General features: G+C 41.2%; 1 protein-coding gene across 1 annotated transcript; it reads right to left on the bottom strand.

Moving 5' to 3' along the window:
* Window positions 1–6180: 6180 nt before the first annotated feature.
* On the bottom strand, window positions 6181–15050 carry LOC129238481 (intraflagellar transport protein 56). The gene is made up of 7 exons (XM_054873510.1): window positions 14963–15050; window positions 14753–14887; window positions 10905–11314; window positions 10395–10842; window positions 9988–10320; window positions 6455–6582; window positions 6181–6379 (listed from the first exon to the last, which is right to left on the bottom strand). Exons 1-7 carry the CDS (start codon window positions 14963–14965, stop codon window positions 6181–6183), a joined length of 1656 nt encoding a protein of 551 aa, XP_054729485.1. The 5' UTR covers window positions 14966–15050.
* Between the last annotated feature and the right edge of the window lie 3412 nt (window positions 15051–18462).

The following is an 18462-nucleotide window of genomic DNA, read 5'->3' as shown; positions in this document are numbered from 1 at the left end:
CACTGGGTCGGTAGTGTACTCGGAACCCCAGACAGGTGTAGGGTCTTCCACGCTGAGATCTAGTGGAAAATGAACTACTGATATTTAACTCATCGCCGTCAAAAAGGTAGTTACCGGTTAAGAACAGTTTTCAATTAGGTAGGTAGTTGAAATGGTTGAAGTACCACTCTGGCACTCCCCAAGTAGCACTAAAGCGCCATTTTGATACCATTATGAGACCTCCGACAGATAGATATCTACAGCCAACCAGAGCTGTTGGTGTAATGGAGAAGATTGATGGGGTTAAGGTTGGAGCGCTGCCCAAGACTGTCGAAGAAAGGAGTACCCAGTGGCCTAGCTGCCAAGCCCGAACATTTGCAGAAAAAGTGCTCAATAGTCTTCTTCGTTAAAAAATCTCCACAGCTTCTGCAATGGAGATTGAATGGAAGCCCTACATTTTCTGCGTTTCTATTTAACTAACCTTAGAAACTTTATCAACCGCCTTTTATTCCGATTTTGAGCAAACGTTTCTTATGCATCGATCGCACTAGAGCTCAGAATATCCTGAAAATTCTGCCTTTCAATAAAATACAGAAATCATTGACGGGTTAAACGCTCCAGTTTATGAATGTCAACAAGGTGTTGAATAAACTAGCAGCACCTCATCTTAACACTAAAATACTCGAACACACACATACGAACACTATGTGGCCCAAGGAATCGCTCTCTGCACGCTCTCTGTACACCTTCCATATTCAATGACAAAGACGGGGTAAACCAACAAAAAAATATATAAATGAATGCCATAAATTGTTATGAAAGCGATATTGTCTTTCTCTTTATTTCCTTTGTTTCATCGAAACTTTACCAACAATAACAGCAGCAACAACAACGACAACAGCAGTGACAATTAGTTATTACAAAAACAAATTCAACAGTAACAACGCAATTAGAAGGCATTGAATATAAATACCACAATCATCCGTTAGCATACTGAGTAGCATGCAACCAAGCAACCAACCAACCACATTCATTCATTTGCCACATGAAAAATGCAAAAGTAGAATCGTTTACAAAAGCGTTACTTGCAGCCTTTACGAGAGTATGCGGAGTAGCGCGAGAGCTGCGAAAGGACGAGCAGAGCGCGATGTGTTGAAGGCGCTAGGTGTCGTTACTGGTGTTGAAGGCAATGATGGCGAGGATACTTGTGGCAATGGCATAGTTGCACATTGAATTTGAATGAGTATGAGTTGACAGGCGTGTGTAATTGTAGGTGTGAGTGCCTCGTAATGAACACCGCACGCCCTGTAAATATTTATGCACTGCATACTCATATCAAATATGCAAATTCAATGTAGCCACCATATAGTGGGAACGACCCGCCCAGAAATGTTGCCTGCTGCTTGTTGCCACCCTTGCCTAGGTACGTCGTTCGTTTGATGGTGGCATTGGTATTGATGTTGTTGTTGCAGCGTTGAGCGCTGTTGAATTGCAAATGTGCCAATTGTAAACTGTGGCAACAGCACATCTTTGCGCGCATAAAGTGGAACTGCTCCACTATTTTCAATGCTTAGCAGCTAACCATCAAAGCTAACTGCCTCGCTGTATGTGTAGAGGCATCATCGAGGTATTTGGATATGTTGCACGATGTGCACTAAAATGTGTGCTGCATGAACGTGCAGTGCTGATGAGGCTGCTGTTGAAGACTTGATGAATTCAAATGTTTTATTAGAATAACATATTTTTGGAGGTTTACTTGGACGTGCTGATTATTTCAATTTCTTGTTTTTTAGGAAATTGGTAAGTGAAAAATAGTTAGTATTTTTTTTATTTTTTCCTGTTAAATTGTACTCTAACTATTCAAATGGCACCCGAGGTGTCTGGCTGAGTTCATTTTCCAATTTGTGGTAGGCGTCTTGATGCTTTACCACAAATGGAGAGACCTACAGCCCTATGTCGTCTCCGAACGGCAAACTGATTTTATCTGAGAAGCTTTTTCATTGCAGAAATACACTGGGAGATTCGCTATAGCCTGTTGAGCGGCGAAGATGGAGTTATTCCGCAAGACTGACAATCTAGCCCAATTTTTCCAATACATAAAAAAGGAGATAATTTCACAGGTAGCTTCCTCTTAATCTCGCCCTGTAAAGCATTCAAACGTCGAGAGAATTAATACGGTGCCAGAGGATATTCTAGGCGAGTATCAGTCAGCCAACAGATCCACTACTGATCAATATTTTGTAATGCGCCAAATTTTTTAAACGCAGTCTTGGCATACACTGCTTATTTGCGGATTTTAAAAGGCTTTTAATAGCATCGATAGAAACAAACTTCATTTAATACTCCGTCGGCAAGAAGTGCCGAAGAAACTCGCGATTTGGTATCAATGACCCTGGCAGAAGCAACATCTAAGGTGGTCATACAAGGAAAAACTTCAGACTCATTTGATGTATTCACTGGTGTGAAACAAGGAGACATACTATCTACCGTCATATTTAACTTAGTTTTAAATTTTGTAAGCAACGATATCGACACTGGAGCTACCATTTTCACGAAAAGCGCTCCGATCGGCAGCCATGCTGACGACCTCCCTCCCTTTCATTGCGAGAAACCAGCGCGCAATTGCTGACTGTACGCAGGAGCTGATAACTAAAGCAAAGCTAGTCGACCTTGAAGTTAATGTGGATAAGACAAAATACCTTCTTAGGTCTTTAAACGCCACACGCTATGGCAACCTTAAGGTCGGATCTGGGTGTAAGCTTTAGCAGCGCTACAGACCCCCTAATCGGCGTAAATGATAGTCTGCAAGCTGCTAATAGTAGTTGTTTTGGTCATCTGAAACTTCTCAAAAATAAGTTACTATCGAGGTCGCGTAAACTACAAATCTACTGACATTTAACATAAAGAACTACCTTCTCCGCTTCGAGTGTAAAATGCCAGGAAGGATATCTGGACTAGTAAAGGAGTCTGATGGATCTTACAGAATCAGATACGGTGTTGAGATCGAACAGCTGATATCAGGTCAAAACATTGTGCGTTTCGCTAAAGCTGAGCGGCTAAGACGGTTTGGACACCTGCTCAGAATGTACGATAGAATTATTATGAAAAAGACCTTCCAATCTCTTCTTATGGGCAGTACAAAGCGTGGAAGACCGTCAAGCAGATGGGCAGACGATGTTGATGCAGATTTAGGCCTTACAAATGCTAAGAGCAGTGACGCAATGAACCGCGTCGTATGGAGCGCGATTGTAAAGGAAGCACTGGCTCACCCCGAGCTGTAATTGCTATGATGATAATAATGATGTTGAGTGGCGAGAAAAAAATATTTACCATAATTTTTTTTTTTTATGAACACAGTGTGTTTCGAACCCGAACCCTACTGAATGGTTACACACAAGCTCATTCATGATGATGAGGTAGATTTATTTACTTAATCTAAAGTAAAACTATTTTTTCTTAATTAACGCGATAACCACCTAAGCCATTTTGGCCAAATTTAACAAAGCGCGCCGATTGTTTCTTTGTCGTACTAACCGACACCAGTTGGGCACACCAAATAGTAGACACCTTCCTCTTCCTTTGCTACCACCAGCTGCCACCGTATGGAGTACTTTGGATGCCGGAGCGTTTATATTCTTTTGGACGACATGATCCAGTCAGTGGAGCCGCTGCATCTTTGTTCGTTACACTACGTCTATACTGCCGTAATGCTAATAGAGCTCATTATTTCAACGCGAGCGATACTGGCTGTTGCCAACGGAACACCTCAACGGATATTGCCATTGTCCCAGCTCGACGCCATATCTACGTACATTTTTTTGTCCTTATTCACTTCTCTCGGGAGCATAGGGCCTCAACAAGACTCTTCCATCGTCATATACGGTTCCGTGCTGCTGTTTTCTCACCGTCCCATGAGATGTCAGCATCTGCTAGTTCGCGCAGCATCGACCTTCTCCAAGCGTTTTTTGGCCGACCGCGGGATCCAGTCCAGTGCCATTCTCGTGATTCTGCCTGGTGATTTTTTCAATGTGTGCCCTATCCATCGCCACTTTCTGCATATGATTTGCCTTCAGGACGGGTTTCTCGTTCGTTAATCTCCACAGTGCGTCGTTACTGATGGTGTTTGGCCAGAATATTCTGCAGATGATGCGGAGGGATTTGATGATGAAAGATTGTAGCCTCTGTGTGATGTTGTTAGAGACCAGCCATTTTTTGCTTCCGTACAACAATATGGACTTCACGCATGAGCCGAATATTCCCAATTTGAGTGCCCGGATATTTGCAAACTCCCCCATACTGTATGCATTCGCCCAAATGCCGCCCTTGCTTTGTTTAGGCTGCAGTTGACATCTTCATCTGCTCCACCATCTGCCGTGATGATGCAGCCGAGGGAGCAGAATTTGTCGACGAATTCCACCGGGCATCCGTCAACCAATATCTGCCTTGCGTTATTGTGGTTAACTCTCATCTTGGCGATGTTGACCTCCAGAGCATGCCAGCGCGACTAGTTTGTTCACCTTCGCTTGCATGTCAGAGAGTTTGTGAGAGAGGAGGCAAATGTCATCGGCGAAGTCCAGGTCCTCAAGATGCCTGCTGAAACTCCATACGATCCCTTTTTGTGCAGGGTCAGTTACCTCATGACGTCGTCAAGGACGATGGCGAAGAGAAGGGCCGACAGGGGACAACCTTGTCTTACGCATGTGTAGGTAGTGAATGTATCGCTGATATCGCCTTTGTGAAGCACTGTCAGTTCGGAGTTCTCGTAGAGGGATTTGATGTACCTACGTACATAGAACTGGTAAAGTAAAACTTTTGATTTTCATGCCTTTTAGTGATATACTTATCACGGGAGTCTCTCAGCATGGACATGACGCATATTATGTAATTGCAGTCGACATGTTGGTATTTGTCCATTAATGCTCTACTTTATATTATATATATATTATATATATACTAGGGCGGGTCGATTTAAAAATCGCTCATTGCTCTGTGAAAATCGTATTCTAGGGATCAAAATAAGAAACTTTGCCGAAGGAACCATACCTCTAAAACGAATTCTGATGTCCCCCAATTTCAAAATATCACCATTTTTGGCCTTAACATGAAAAAATCAGCTAAATGACTATGTTTTTTCTTTATTTTTATTTATTTATAATAATATCTATTTTTTTCTAAGAAATTTATTTAGTCAGAACATATGTAAATGAAAAAATTAATTTAAGTGAATTATAAGAAAGAAACTAAAAAATTCGACCCAAATTGGGGGACATCAGAATTCGTTTTAGAGGTGTGGTTCCTTCGGCAAAGTTTCTTATTTTGATCCCTAGAATATGATTTTGACAGAGCAATGGCCGATTTTTTTGCCTCCCCACAAATCGACCCGGCGTAATATATACCCTTTTTGGATGTTTGGCCGAGTTCCTACTCCTATTTGTGGTGTGCGTCTTGATGTTATTTTACAAATGGAGGACCTACAGTTTCAAGCCGACTCCGAACGGCAGATATGTTTTATGAGGAGCTTTTTCATGGCAGAAATACACTATTTTTGCTTCATTTTGGTCTTTCCCCGAGATTCAAACCAACGTTCTCGATGGCGGATTAATAAGCCTTCAAGTCTTTCACATTATTTATCTGCCCCTTCATCATCTTGTCTTACGTGTTGTCTTTCAATAGGGATTGGTTCGGATGAATATCGCAAAGGGATACACTTTGCCATTTAAAAGAGCGCTGGGACGTTGTTACACCATAGCAAAAGAAGGGAAAAAACAAGGAAAGTAAAAAATATTGGGAAAGTTAGTAATTTAGATCGGAGAATCAGCTGATCCAATCTGTACCCCAAAAATATCATCAAGATTTTTCATATTAGAGTAGATGGTAAAAAAGATCATGAGGTCGAAGCGCAAACCTCGAACTAATCTAATCTAATCTAATTTATTAGTCTCCCAGCGGCAGAGTAAAAAATTCGCTCGAACGAACGGCCGCGCCCTCGTTACTAGGAGAAACCATATCATAAATAACAGACAGTGCCGGAGACGAAAATATATTTTATGAGAAGATAAGTTTTACGAAGATTCTAGTAAAAATTATACTTCCTTGTACTTCTTAAGCATTTAAATTATCCAAGAATGTACAATAATAAATCCAAATTTTAGTATGATTTTTTTTTAATTTTCTTCTCAATATGTAGAAGTCTTATTTTATTCATTTCAAACTATTTATATGTTTGCGTATAACTTTTACCATCATATCTGCCTGTGGATTTGAAGAATCACGCAGCAAGCCAATCACATCTGAAACGCCATTCGGTGGGCATCCCTTATCGGCTTTCGAAGCCAAGGCGTAGATCACGCCAGCGCACGCACCACGTTTGCCTTCCCAATTTTCAGGGCTTGGATCGAGTCTGTAGACGGAGAGGAGAATGTAAGGAAGTGCGATATTAAATACGGAATTCATTTCAATTTTCTTGTCAGCTTACTTTTCCAACATATCGAACGCCTTTGCGGCTACCCAAAATTCTTCACATTTGTAGCACTCATTAGCTATAAGTTGGAGTAATAAAAAGGCTTCAGAGTTTGTATCGCGTGTGGTGAAAACATTCCAGGCCTATAAAATAATGGAAAAATAAATATTGTGTTTTGTTTTCACTTTTAAAATATATTTTTACTTGAATATTTGAAATAGACAAAAATAACGCCAAGGAGCTGGTAAGAAAATATATGAGCTCGTATACGTAATTTCGATTAGTGATTGAGACAATATTTAAGTGTGCTCTTCCCAATCCTTAAAAAGTGATCTTGCAATCAGCGCTTACTATCTCGAAATTAGTATTCTCAGTATCGCATAATAGATACTATCCAGTCTTTTATATAAAATACTGTTGCCCACCGTTAATGAACAGATTGACGTTATCAGTTGGGCTTCAAACTTAGTAAATCAACTTTCGAGCAGGTATTCAAAATACAAAAAGTCTTGGAAATACCTGAGAAACTAAAAATGCATACAGTACATCTCTTTGTTGATTCTAAAGTCGCTTTCAGCAGCACCAACAGGTGTTGCCTATAAGGTGAAGCCCAAAATAAACAAGACTGAACTAAAATTGAAACGACAGGAGCTTTGTTCTGATAACTTCGAGTTTATTTATTCAAAAAAGTCCCATCTGGCCTCGATACACTATTTCGCGTGATCTAAAAACTTTTCGAAAGAGTGTTTCAGGTCATTGACTGGAATGTCCTTCGGTACGTCGGTAAAAGCCTTTTGGATGGCCTCTACGGACGCAAAAAGTTTTCCTCTTATGGCCAAATGCAATTTTCCGAATAATTAAAGGTCACTGGGAGCCACATCAGGCGAATACGATGAGTGATTGATGGTTAAAATGCGATTTCTAGACAAAAAATACTCTAAAGAAAACCGGCGTCTACGGTATTGTACACCACGAATTATTTGGAACGTATGAGACGTTCATGAAACACTTCACCAAAAAAGATAGGATTTGTGTGAAAACAACTAGTGGATTCTGCATCATGGCAATGCAGCGTCGCACAGTTCAATCATTATCCGTGAAGTTTTAACCAAGAACGAAACGAATACCATCCAACAGCCATCGGGTTCACCTGATGTGGCTCCCCGCGACTACTTTCTGTATGATCACGTCAAAAAACACTAAGGGGAACGTGCCGAAAGGAAGTAATAGAAAAATCGAAGACGACTCTGAAAGCTATACCGAAATGTTTCGAGAGCTGGATCAAATGCTGGCATAAGTGCGTTGCAGCTGATGGGGAGTTCTTTGAAAGCGATAATATCACTTGTGAGGAATAAACGTATATTGTAAATTTCCTGAATATATTCCGGGAACTTTTTGATGAAGATGGTATGCTCAGCAAGCATCGCCGCAGTTACCATCTCGGCAGAAACTTATTGAGACTAATCCACCTCCTAGGCACAGCAGAAGCATCCCTTTGACCTTACTGTGAAGACCTAGGTCTTAACACGGCATAATTCCAGAGTAAACCCCCTAAACAGACTACAGAGAAGTGTGTGCTTGGGTATCACAGATGCTATGAGTACGACATCTGGTGATACCATTCTGAAGTGGCAACCTCTAGATCTTCAAATACGAAAGGAAGCGATGAAGGCGGCGTACAGACTCAAGTGAAACGGAGTCTGGGGAAATGAAGAAAGCACTGGCCACTGTCAGATATATCACCAGTTGTCAGAGCGATGCACACTGCTTCGATACTAGTGGACAATCGGGTGCCTTTCGTTAGCTTCGGTAGGAAGTGTGATGTTTTGATCCCAGATAGGGATTAATGGTAGCGAATCTGAATGGTACTTAGACGAAGACACTAAGTACTCCTATGCCGCAGGACAAATCGCCACGGTATTCTTTACGGAAGTCTATGCCATCTTGAACGTGGCACACTGGATAATTGAGCAAAAGGGGTGGGGCAGAAGTATTGGAATTTGTAGTGGCAGTCAAGCTGCACAAAGTCCTTCTTAACCCACGCTGCTCTTCGAAATTAGTCGGTGAATGCAAGACAAAAGCGAACAGTGTTGCAAAACACAACAAAGTTAGTCTTATTTGAGTGTCTGGACATTGTGGCATCACAGGGAACGAATTGGCTGATAAACTGGCTAGCGAAGGCTCTGCAAGTATGCCACTAGGCCATGAACCCTTTCTAGGTGTAAATTCTGCATCGATTCAACTATGGATTGACGACTTCACGAGGTCTACCCATAGAGGACGATGGTGTGGGTTGAACTCGTGCAGAGTAGCCAAGTGTTTTGTGAAAGAACCAAACAGGAAAACAGCGACCTTTCTCCTAAAACTCAGCAGAGAGAACCTAAGAGTACTACTGGTGGGTGTAATCACAGGGCTCAACGCCTGTGGTCAACATATGGCTGCCATGTGGGTCGTCGACAGCCCGATATGTCTCTCCTGTCTTGAGGATGACGACACTGCAGAGCATTTTCTCTGTAGCTGTCCGGCGTTTTCCAGAATCAGACTTAGGATATTGGGTTGCGATTTACATACTGAGTAAGGATAATATAGGTCATACATACTCTTTCTTTTCCGGATCTCTTAAGATTCATCAATGAATGCAAGAAATTTGTGGAAATTAACTTTTCCGTCTTACCGCACACATTTTATCTTTCCTATTTCTATTCTTTCTACTGAAATTTATCCGGGTGTAGTACAATGGTTTCCTGACTGAGCGATTGGACTTGTCCAACCCCCAAAAATCTAATCTTATCTAACCTGACATCCACTGAATCCTCTGTATAAAAAAAAAATAAATAAATAATTTGCGCGTACACTTCTGTTAGGTATTTGGCCGAGCTCCCGTCTTATTTTTGGCGTGCATCTTTATGGTATTCCACAAAATGAAGTCACTTACAATTTTAAGCCGACTCCGAACGGGAAACGGTTTTATGTGGAGCTTTTTCATAGCAGAAATACACTCGGAGGTTTGCCATTGCCTATTGAGGGACGACCGCTGTAAGAAAAAACGTTTTCTATAATTTTGCTGTGTCATGCACGGACACCCGAACCTATACCCTCCCGGTAGTCACGCACCAACCCGGTCGCCATCCTCTGTTTCTAGACAGCCTGCATTCATCACGAGCCGTTCACCAACTTCTTGAGCTCATGCTTTCCAAATCCAGCCACCACCTATTGCAGTTAACGGGCTTCAGCTGTCTCCTGTGACACGCTCAGGAAATTGCAACAGGCTAAACTCCTACCTATCGTACTCATGCCACACCTATTAATGTACCCCTTTACACCCATTCATCTAACATCCCTCTCATTTTGGATCCGCCCTCTTCAAAATGTTTCTTGGGTCTATAGTTTGATGAGATTGATAATGGCGACCGGTGACTTTATCACCCCCGACGTACCTTGATAAACTGCTACAACGAGGAACTCATAACTCTCGCGTTTTGTTGAACTCGCGCCAATCAAGAAGATGAGCACTCAAAACTAGATTTCAAAACAATAATTCTACGTACCAATCCAGGACGTCCCGCATGTATATGGCATTTTGCTACAATCATACAGTAGGCATGATGATTCTTAATATCCACATCCGTAATTTGCATGAGCAGCTCCTCGGCTTCCTTGTAGTAGCCGGTGGCGCATTTGGCTTGCGCATAATTATAGTTGAATGTGTCATCGTTCACAAAGTAGCTTCTTATGGAATTCATATAAACCAAGACCTCTTCGAACTGTGCGTAGAGAAAGAAAGCCGAGGCCATACTTTGGCGCCCGGGTATAGTATCACATTCCGTAGCGGAACTGCCAACCAAATGTAAATTCTGCTGAGCCGTTTTTATGTGCTCCTTCTATGGCAAAGAAACGAGATGCGAACAGACATTTCTAAATGATCTATGTACAAAGTAATGTATGAACAACTCACCGAACCAATCTGTTGGCCCAGCGCGGCATGCACAACACCCTTCAGTATGTATTCGTGCGGCACAGTGGGCTGCATTCCTTTAATCAACGCATGTGCCTCCTGAACATTGCCATTCTTCAGATGGTAAATAGCCAAATTGAGACGCGCTTCTGGCACGATATTCAATAGTGATGGAAAAGTTTGCATTGCGCCCTCGCCATTGCGAAATACTACCAAGTTGTGTCGTATCAAATCTGCGCCAAAGGTGCCATTATCTGCAATATTCTGTATCTCCTGTTCGGCAACACGTCCATTAAATAACCTGAAACGGTTGCAAGCTTTCAGATTTGTGGCAATGGTGCTATCCTTGTGTTTGGCCAAGTAAACGTCCAACACCTCCTGCGACATGTCATAGTAGTCCAACTTGTAAAAGCAAAGTGCCAAGTAGACATTGATGGCCAAATAGTCTCTAGAAAGGTAAAGCGAAATTGGTATGTTCTTACATCATCCAGACATCCATTATGTACATACTTATTATCCAACAACAAACGTTTGTATATATCAATGGCATCTTGGTAGTGTGCGCGCAAGTAATGCATTGAAGCGAGACTCAACTGATCTTCCACATCTTCCTGCAACGAATCTTGCAGCTGTGTCACCTGCGCATCATTGCCCAACTTCTGCGCCAGATGAAAGAGTAAACGCAGCTTTAACGGCGTATTCGGTGTCTGTTCCATCAATCGATGCGCATCCTCATACATTCCCAAATAAAACATGCAAACGGCGATATTGAGCGCTATGTCATCTGTGGCAGGTTCAGCGTCACGAATGATTTTGTATTGTTGCAACGCCTGTTGATAGTCACCCAAATGGAAACTGCAGAAGGCTATCCACTGCTCGGTTACCAAACGCTGCTCGTCGTCTTCATCTTCGTTGGAAAACTGAGGGAAAATAGTCGTAGATTAAAAAGACAACTATTTTTGTATTCGAATGAGGTGAAGCAACTGAAAAAATGTCGCTAGAAATGTTCGTTAAAAGGCCAGAAAACTAGCAAAATGTTCCAAGAAAAAAAGTGAAAAACGTCATAGCACCAAAAACTACTTACTTCAAGTTGAAGACTAACTTTTATCTATAGAATGGTTGGGTTAGGTTAGGTAGTGATGGTTGCCCACTTGGACGAAAGAAGTTTGGTTCATCCTTTGTGATACCATTGCAAGAGGGGAAAAGAGTTGAAGGAAAAGGACAGTAGGACAAAGGGGAAAGGGGTGGGGAGGGTTCAGTGTTTGTGGACTGTGAACGGTGACTAGTCTGCGGTTGTGTTAACCTCTTTATGCTGTTGACGAAGTTCATCAGATTTTTGTTATCAAGACCTGCTATATCAGCAGGCGCACAAAAGAAGTGAGCACCAAGATGCTGAAATCTTAATCCCGCGAGAGCTGGGCAGCTAAGGAGCAGCTGCTGAGATGATTCCACCTCATCCTCCATACTGCTGACGCAAAAAGGACTCGAAGTAATTCCGAGTCTCACGGCTTGTGTACCCCGCAGGCAATGCCCCGGGAGGATGCCCACGAATATAAAATGAATATTCAAATATTTTCATATTTGCCATTAGCATAAAGTCTGCTCATTAAAGGTGGTGGCACTAGACCAACAACAATGTTTTGTACGTTTGATTGTCAAGGCAAAGTATTGGCGAAGTAGAAAACAAAAAATTAATTCGCCTTGTTTCATTCTGAACTGACAGCCACATGGACACGGCGAAAGAAAAAAAAAACAAATCAGCTGATTTACCGATAACACCTTTAATAGATTCGCCTTGGTCTGCTCTAACGAAACGCTTCTGACGTAGTTTCCCACAGAATGCCAGTAAACATGTTGCTCTTTATTGCCCTGCTAACCAAACTGCGTGCGAAGCTCAATTGGACTTTTTTTGCTGTAAAGTCTATGTGAAGCAAACGAACATCGATTTTCAAGGCGGAACCGAACATTTTCAAGGGCGAAAATAGAAATCGAGCGCAGATTTTTTAAAAATCCATTATTTATTTAAAATTATATTTATTAAAAAAATATATTTATTAGTTGAAAAAAATTCAAAAAAACTGCTTACTTGCTCACTTTAATTTCAACATGCAGAGGGTCTTTCAAAAGTGAAGCATAGATGTCAGTAATGACTAATTTCTAAACGGTGCCTTTTTTATGGCATCTCAAATAGAGAAATATGCAAATTTACATGACAAAACAACGAGCTAAAATTATTGAAGATCTGTTACAAAATGGCTTCTCGATAAGAAGGTCGGATAAACCTATCAGTTAAAGGATTATAATAAAAGAAAATGTGTAGAAGTAAAAATAAGGAGCTACCGTAGTAACGGTACAAACAAATACAGTTCTCTGTCGAAATACACTGCTATGTCGGACTATACTTATACGAGGGGAGTTCAATAAGTCCCCTCGTTAGAAATGAAGATCACATTTTTTCAAAATTTTGATTTTTCATCATAGTCCTCTTTTAGAAAAATACACTTCTCCCAACGCTCGGGCCATTTTTTAACCCCTCCTAAAAATAGGATCAATCGAACTCTCCAAAATACGCCTCTGTCTCGGCGATGACTTCCTCGTTTAAACTAAATTTTTTCCCCCGCGAGCCATTTCTTCAAGTTAGGGAACAAGAAAAGTCGCAGGGAGCCAGATCCGGTCGATACGGGGGTTGCAGAATTAGTCGGGTAATGCCTGACTTCCCTCTAGATTGCATCGGAATACTTCGATATTAGGCTCATTTGGGTTCCTGGTCACAGCGACATAGAGGGAAACTACTGGGCCTAAATTGGCTAGTCAGGGACCCTTGAGACGGCTTTATCGCAATATGAGAGGATTGGAAATCAATTAAGAACCTGTGGTCTGCTCCTGGAAATATGGGCCTCGCGTCATTTCAGCGAGCGCTGGGCTAATGCGCAAACGTGCAGAGCCGCGGGATCCTTCTGGCCGCGGGTAAATCGGGCGAGCTCGAGAGAACAAAGCCACAGCTTTCGAATTTGGTAGGTATCCTCACCGGACACCGTCCGTTAGGGAGCCATGCGGCGAGGCTTGAGATTGCTTCAAGTCCTTTCTGCAGAAGCTTTCTGGAAATTCATCAGTAGCGTGAAGTAGTTAACACGTACGTTAATCGCCACTGTTGGTCACCATCCTCAAATCCTCTAATCCAAGCCCTGGATTCTTTCTTGTTCCTCCTCCTCCCCTGTTTCCCTCCGCTCCCCCTGTATGCTATCACAACGAACAAATTTTAAATTTTTGTCCAAGTGGGCCCCTCGCAAGGGCAACCAATTAACCTAACCTAACGCCCTCTAGGTTCCACTCCAGTACGCAGGATGTTGTTGTGTCAATAGGCATCAACGCGGCTCCACTTTAAAGAAATGGTAAAGCGATTCCAGGATCGAAATCAGTCTAGGAGGTGAAAGGGTATAGGGTTAGTGGGGCCATAGAAAACAAAAAGGGTGCATCGTGATACTCCATGAAAAATTTGCCTTGATCTTCTTAAAACCAACGGAATTTTTCAAAAATTATGGAAGTCTCCTGATCTCCATTATACTGAGATCTAATATACATTCCAAAATGTCTACCTAAAGTGGTGAATCTTCATCTGGATATAACAGGGCAGTGACAGTTGGGACTTTTAAAATTTTTCTGACATTTTGGTTTCAACCTCCTTACAAACAAAAAACAAAAACAAAACACTTAGTAAAGGGTTTTCCAATAACAGGTGTTATCGTTTTCGAGAGATGATTAACGATTTTTTATGGCCGGAATTGGATGGTATTGATTTGGGCAACTTTTATTTTCCACAAGATGGCGCTACGTGCTACACAAGCAACGAAACCATTGATCTTGTACGGAAAAGTTTCCGGACCGTGTTATCTCTCGAAGAGGTGATCACAATTGGCCACCGAGATCTTGTGATTTAACACCTTGGGACTTGTTTCTTTAGGGCCAAGTGAAAGACAAGGTCTACCCTAACAGCCCTGGGTCGATTCAAGACTTCAAAAATGGAACTCGTGAGGCTATCGAGGACGTAGGACAGCCACTTTGCAATTCGGTTATGAAAAATTTCATGAAAGAATATTGTCCTCTAAGCGTGGTCGTGGTGGTCATTAGATAACTCTATACTTTCAACCGTCCATAAGCAAGTGCCTTAAAACCCTAATAATTCTGCACAGTGTTTTATATATAAGAAGGAAATCCTTCAACATCTCATCATCTATGTTAGTCCGCAAAAAATCTTAATTTCGCTTAAGCAAAACTACTTTTTCGTTGCCCTTATCCTCTAATACAGTTTTTACGAAAATATTTTTCTTTTCTGAAACAAATGCAGTTTTAAATAATACCTCAAGAAATGCCCTCGCACCGGTGTAGTCACGGTTCAAAATGAAATCCTCCAAAGAGTTGGGTAAGCGCTTGGCGAGTGAGGCACTGGCTGCCTGGCGCGAATTAGCTGAATCAGTTTTACCGCGCGACAAAATCTGGGTGAGTAAAAATTTGATAATTAGTTTAAATTTAACAACGAAATGAATGCATTTTAATGAAATTATAATTACCATATTCTCTTTGTCGTTTTAAATATATGTCAGTAATAACTTCAATTTAAAAAATGTCTACTTTTTTATCAATTTTTTTAGAACAGCCAATTCATTACTGAAGTATAATGAAAATTGCGGCTATTTCGTGCATTGTTTTGGTTAGTGGTAACCAAGTAACGGCACACCTGTTAGGATATGAAAAACATGTGAGCTGCAGGGTTGCTTTTTAAACAAATTCTTCGCGAAGCAAAACTCACCCTTTAGCATTATTCTTATTTTTTTTACAGTATCGACACTTCCAAATGGCAAATATTTAGTATAACACACTTAAACCACTAAAAGACCAACTGACATTCATCCCTCAACTATCAAATGTCACTGCAAGGCAAAGAGATTAATCTACGACCACAGACAGCGAAAAGTTGCGCATAAATCAACGCAGCAATAATTTATCAGTAATAAGTGGCTCTCACTTCAGACAAATGCACTCTTAAACATACAAACATACATATACATCCATTTAACGGTTTGCATAGGAAGGTTATGGTATTCCGCTGAAGTGCAGCAAAGTGGTAAATAGCGTAAATACATAGTAGCCGAAAATTGGCTTGCATTTGTTGAACAGTGGTGCCTTTAGCTCAGAAAGTTTTTGCCATTCTAATATTCCTTTAAAAATCGAGGCAATTAAGCTCTTTTTTTGTTTTTTATTATGCGTGTTACCCTAATATAGTACTAAGATGACGAAAATAGAGTCAGTATATTTGCTAACGGATCTAAGCTTGATGAAACGGTAGGTAGGGCAGTTTACTCTGAAAGGCTGGGCATCAGTTCATTCTTTCGTTTGCCTAATCACTGTAGTGTCTATCAGACAAAAGTTAGTTAAAAGACCCCTAATCAGGGACATAAATATCTACTCAGATAGTCACGCAGCTCTGAAATCGTTAGAGCCAGTAAAACTTGTCAAAAACCGTAGTTAAACGTCGCAAATTATTATCCGAAATATCGCGATATTCTAAAATATACCTGATCTGGGTGCCAGACCATAGAAATATGGAAGGTATTTGCAAAGCAGATAAGCTTGCAAGGAAAGGTCTGACACGAAATATTTACCCAAATAATGTTCTACTACCGATTCCCTTAGGTACTTGCAAATTATTAATGGGTAGACACTCTAGCAATGCTGCTAATGCCCGTTGAAGGCAATCACCGTTTTGCCAAATAAGCAGGCAAACTTTTCCAGAATGGAATCTTGGCCGCACAAAATCGCTATTGAATCTTAGGCGATAAGATATGAGAAATACCATAGCGGTACTAACAGTGCATCCAATACATACTTGACTTACCACCCATAGATATATTTTCAGAAAACCGTGCAACGAAATCAGCAGGAAGACTAAAAGCCCTAAACGAACTCTCATACTGGATCTATGGACATAACTCAATAAACCAGAACAATATAGTGAATATGGACCATATGGTCCCCGTTTTTAAGGGGGAAAAAGGGTTCAAGATCGCTATCGAAATAGAAGGGGGGCGTAAGGACTTTAGCTCCACACGCAATACACTTAACTTTTATACGGACGGTTATAAAATGATTAGTGGGCGGATATTCCAGACGCTGGGATATACTGTCCAGTGTTACACCCGATCTAAGGAAGTCGTATAGGATTCCAGACTACTGCAGTGTATTCCAGGCTGAGGTTTCCGTAATTGGAAAAGCAGCAGACCTAGCCTGTATGACTAATGAGTCCAACTCAAAGGTTAACTTTTACATAGATAGTCAGCCAGCTATTAAAGCAACCCATATTACTTACATAAACGTTCTTCAGAGCGAGGAGGTCGTAAAAAGTTGGCAGTGAATTGTAAACCACATTTCTATTGGACTCCAGGCCATAACGAAAATGGAGGTTTCTTTATCTTCGGATCTTGTTAATACCAATACGAACATGATCAGAAAATTCAGGACAAGATGATACAGCCCACTTGAAGCAATGCAAAAATAATGTCTAAACAAGACGATCACAGTCGTACTTCATTTATGCTATCACTAACACATTCGGAATTCGAAGAAACGTGGGTTCGAGTCTCCGTGAAACACCTAAATGAAGAAACACGTTTTTTTCTAAAAGCGGTCGCCTCTCAGCAGGCAATGGTAAAGCTCCGAGTATATTTCTGCCATGAAACAGCTCCTCATAAAAAAAATATCTACCGTTCGGAATCGGCTTGAAACTGTAGGTCCCTCCACTTGTTAAACAACATCAAGATGCTCACTACAAATAAGAGTAGGAGATCGGCCAAACTTTCAAAAAGGGTGTAAGCGCCAATTATATGTATATATATATATATATATATATATATTTAACACAAAAAGATGCTAAACTACATATGATAGGCCTGCTGACGGGACATAGCCCAGTAGCCGCGTATGCTTATAAGATAGGAATTTCGGACAGCCAGTAATGCAGTAAATGTAGGAAGCAGGGCTCAAGAGAAACTGTGGAGAACCTCCATTGCGGATATCCTGCTTTATTCAAAACACGCTTCAAATATTTGGGATCATCCCAGTTTGACGGATTGAAAGACATCTCAGCAATGGGTTGAAAATGTCTCCTTAAATTCGCATTAAAAACAAGCACCATGCGACTGGTTTATTTCAAAACGCATAACCCATGAACTCCATATTGTATCGTTATGGACAGAAGCGGTATATAGGTACGTAACTGCAAGTCAAGCACGCCAACGCAACCTGATCTATCATAGATTGTTCAGTTGCGCGAGAATTTTCGTTCCAAAGATGTTAAGTTAGGTTAGGTTAGATTCGGTTAGGTTGTAGGGGTTAACCACTATAAGGCACACGGAGGCACATAACCTATTGCAATGCCGCATGGAGAACTTTTCTGATCTCCCTAAAACCAATGTGAATTTTCAAAAGTTGTATACAGTCCCCGATCTCCATAGTACTGACATCTTCATTATAACATTATCAACCTAAAGGCGTGAACCTTCGTCTGGATATAGCAGAACAGTGGCACAAAGGGTGCGAAATCGTATCTTCCTCTTCTTCGTGCCAGCACACCTAGCCACTGAGCTTGTCTATCTATAAGACATCTACGACTATGCTTATTTTGGCTTGCGTTTAGCATTGAGAGTTGAACACAATTATCGAGAAATTCTCCAGGGGGGTTCGTCGGGCACCTTTCTTTCGGTTTTCTCAAAAATAAGTAGCTTACATATTTGTAGGGGTATGCCAATATCATTTCCAATATTCTCGTGTCGAGTCTCGCTTCAATTTCCCTCTATGTCGTAATGCCCGGGAACCCATGTTACGCAATGACTCAGCCATCTCGTGATATGCAACATTTCATAACTACCTTAGGAGTTGTCGATTGGTTTGTGAAGGAACAGTAGATATCATTTCGTATCTGTACGAGTGTCACGGCGTTAATTTTGTCATCAGTTCAGAAATGAAAGACACTACAATAGTCGGGGACTTGAAAACTAAAGGAGACCCCCAAATG

Source organism: Anastrepha obliqua, chromosome 2 (assembly GCF_027943255.1).
Source record: "Anastrepha obliqua isolate idAnaObli1 chromosome 2, idAnaObli1_1.0, whole genome shotgun sequence".
Taxonomy (NCBI): Eukaryota; Metazoa; Arthropoda; class Insecta; order Diptera; family Tephritidae; genus Anastrepha; species Anastrepha obliqua.
Note: the sequence above shows the minus strand (reverse complement) of the source record. Positions and strands in the feature narration are given on the sequence as shown.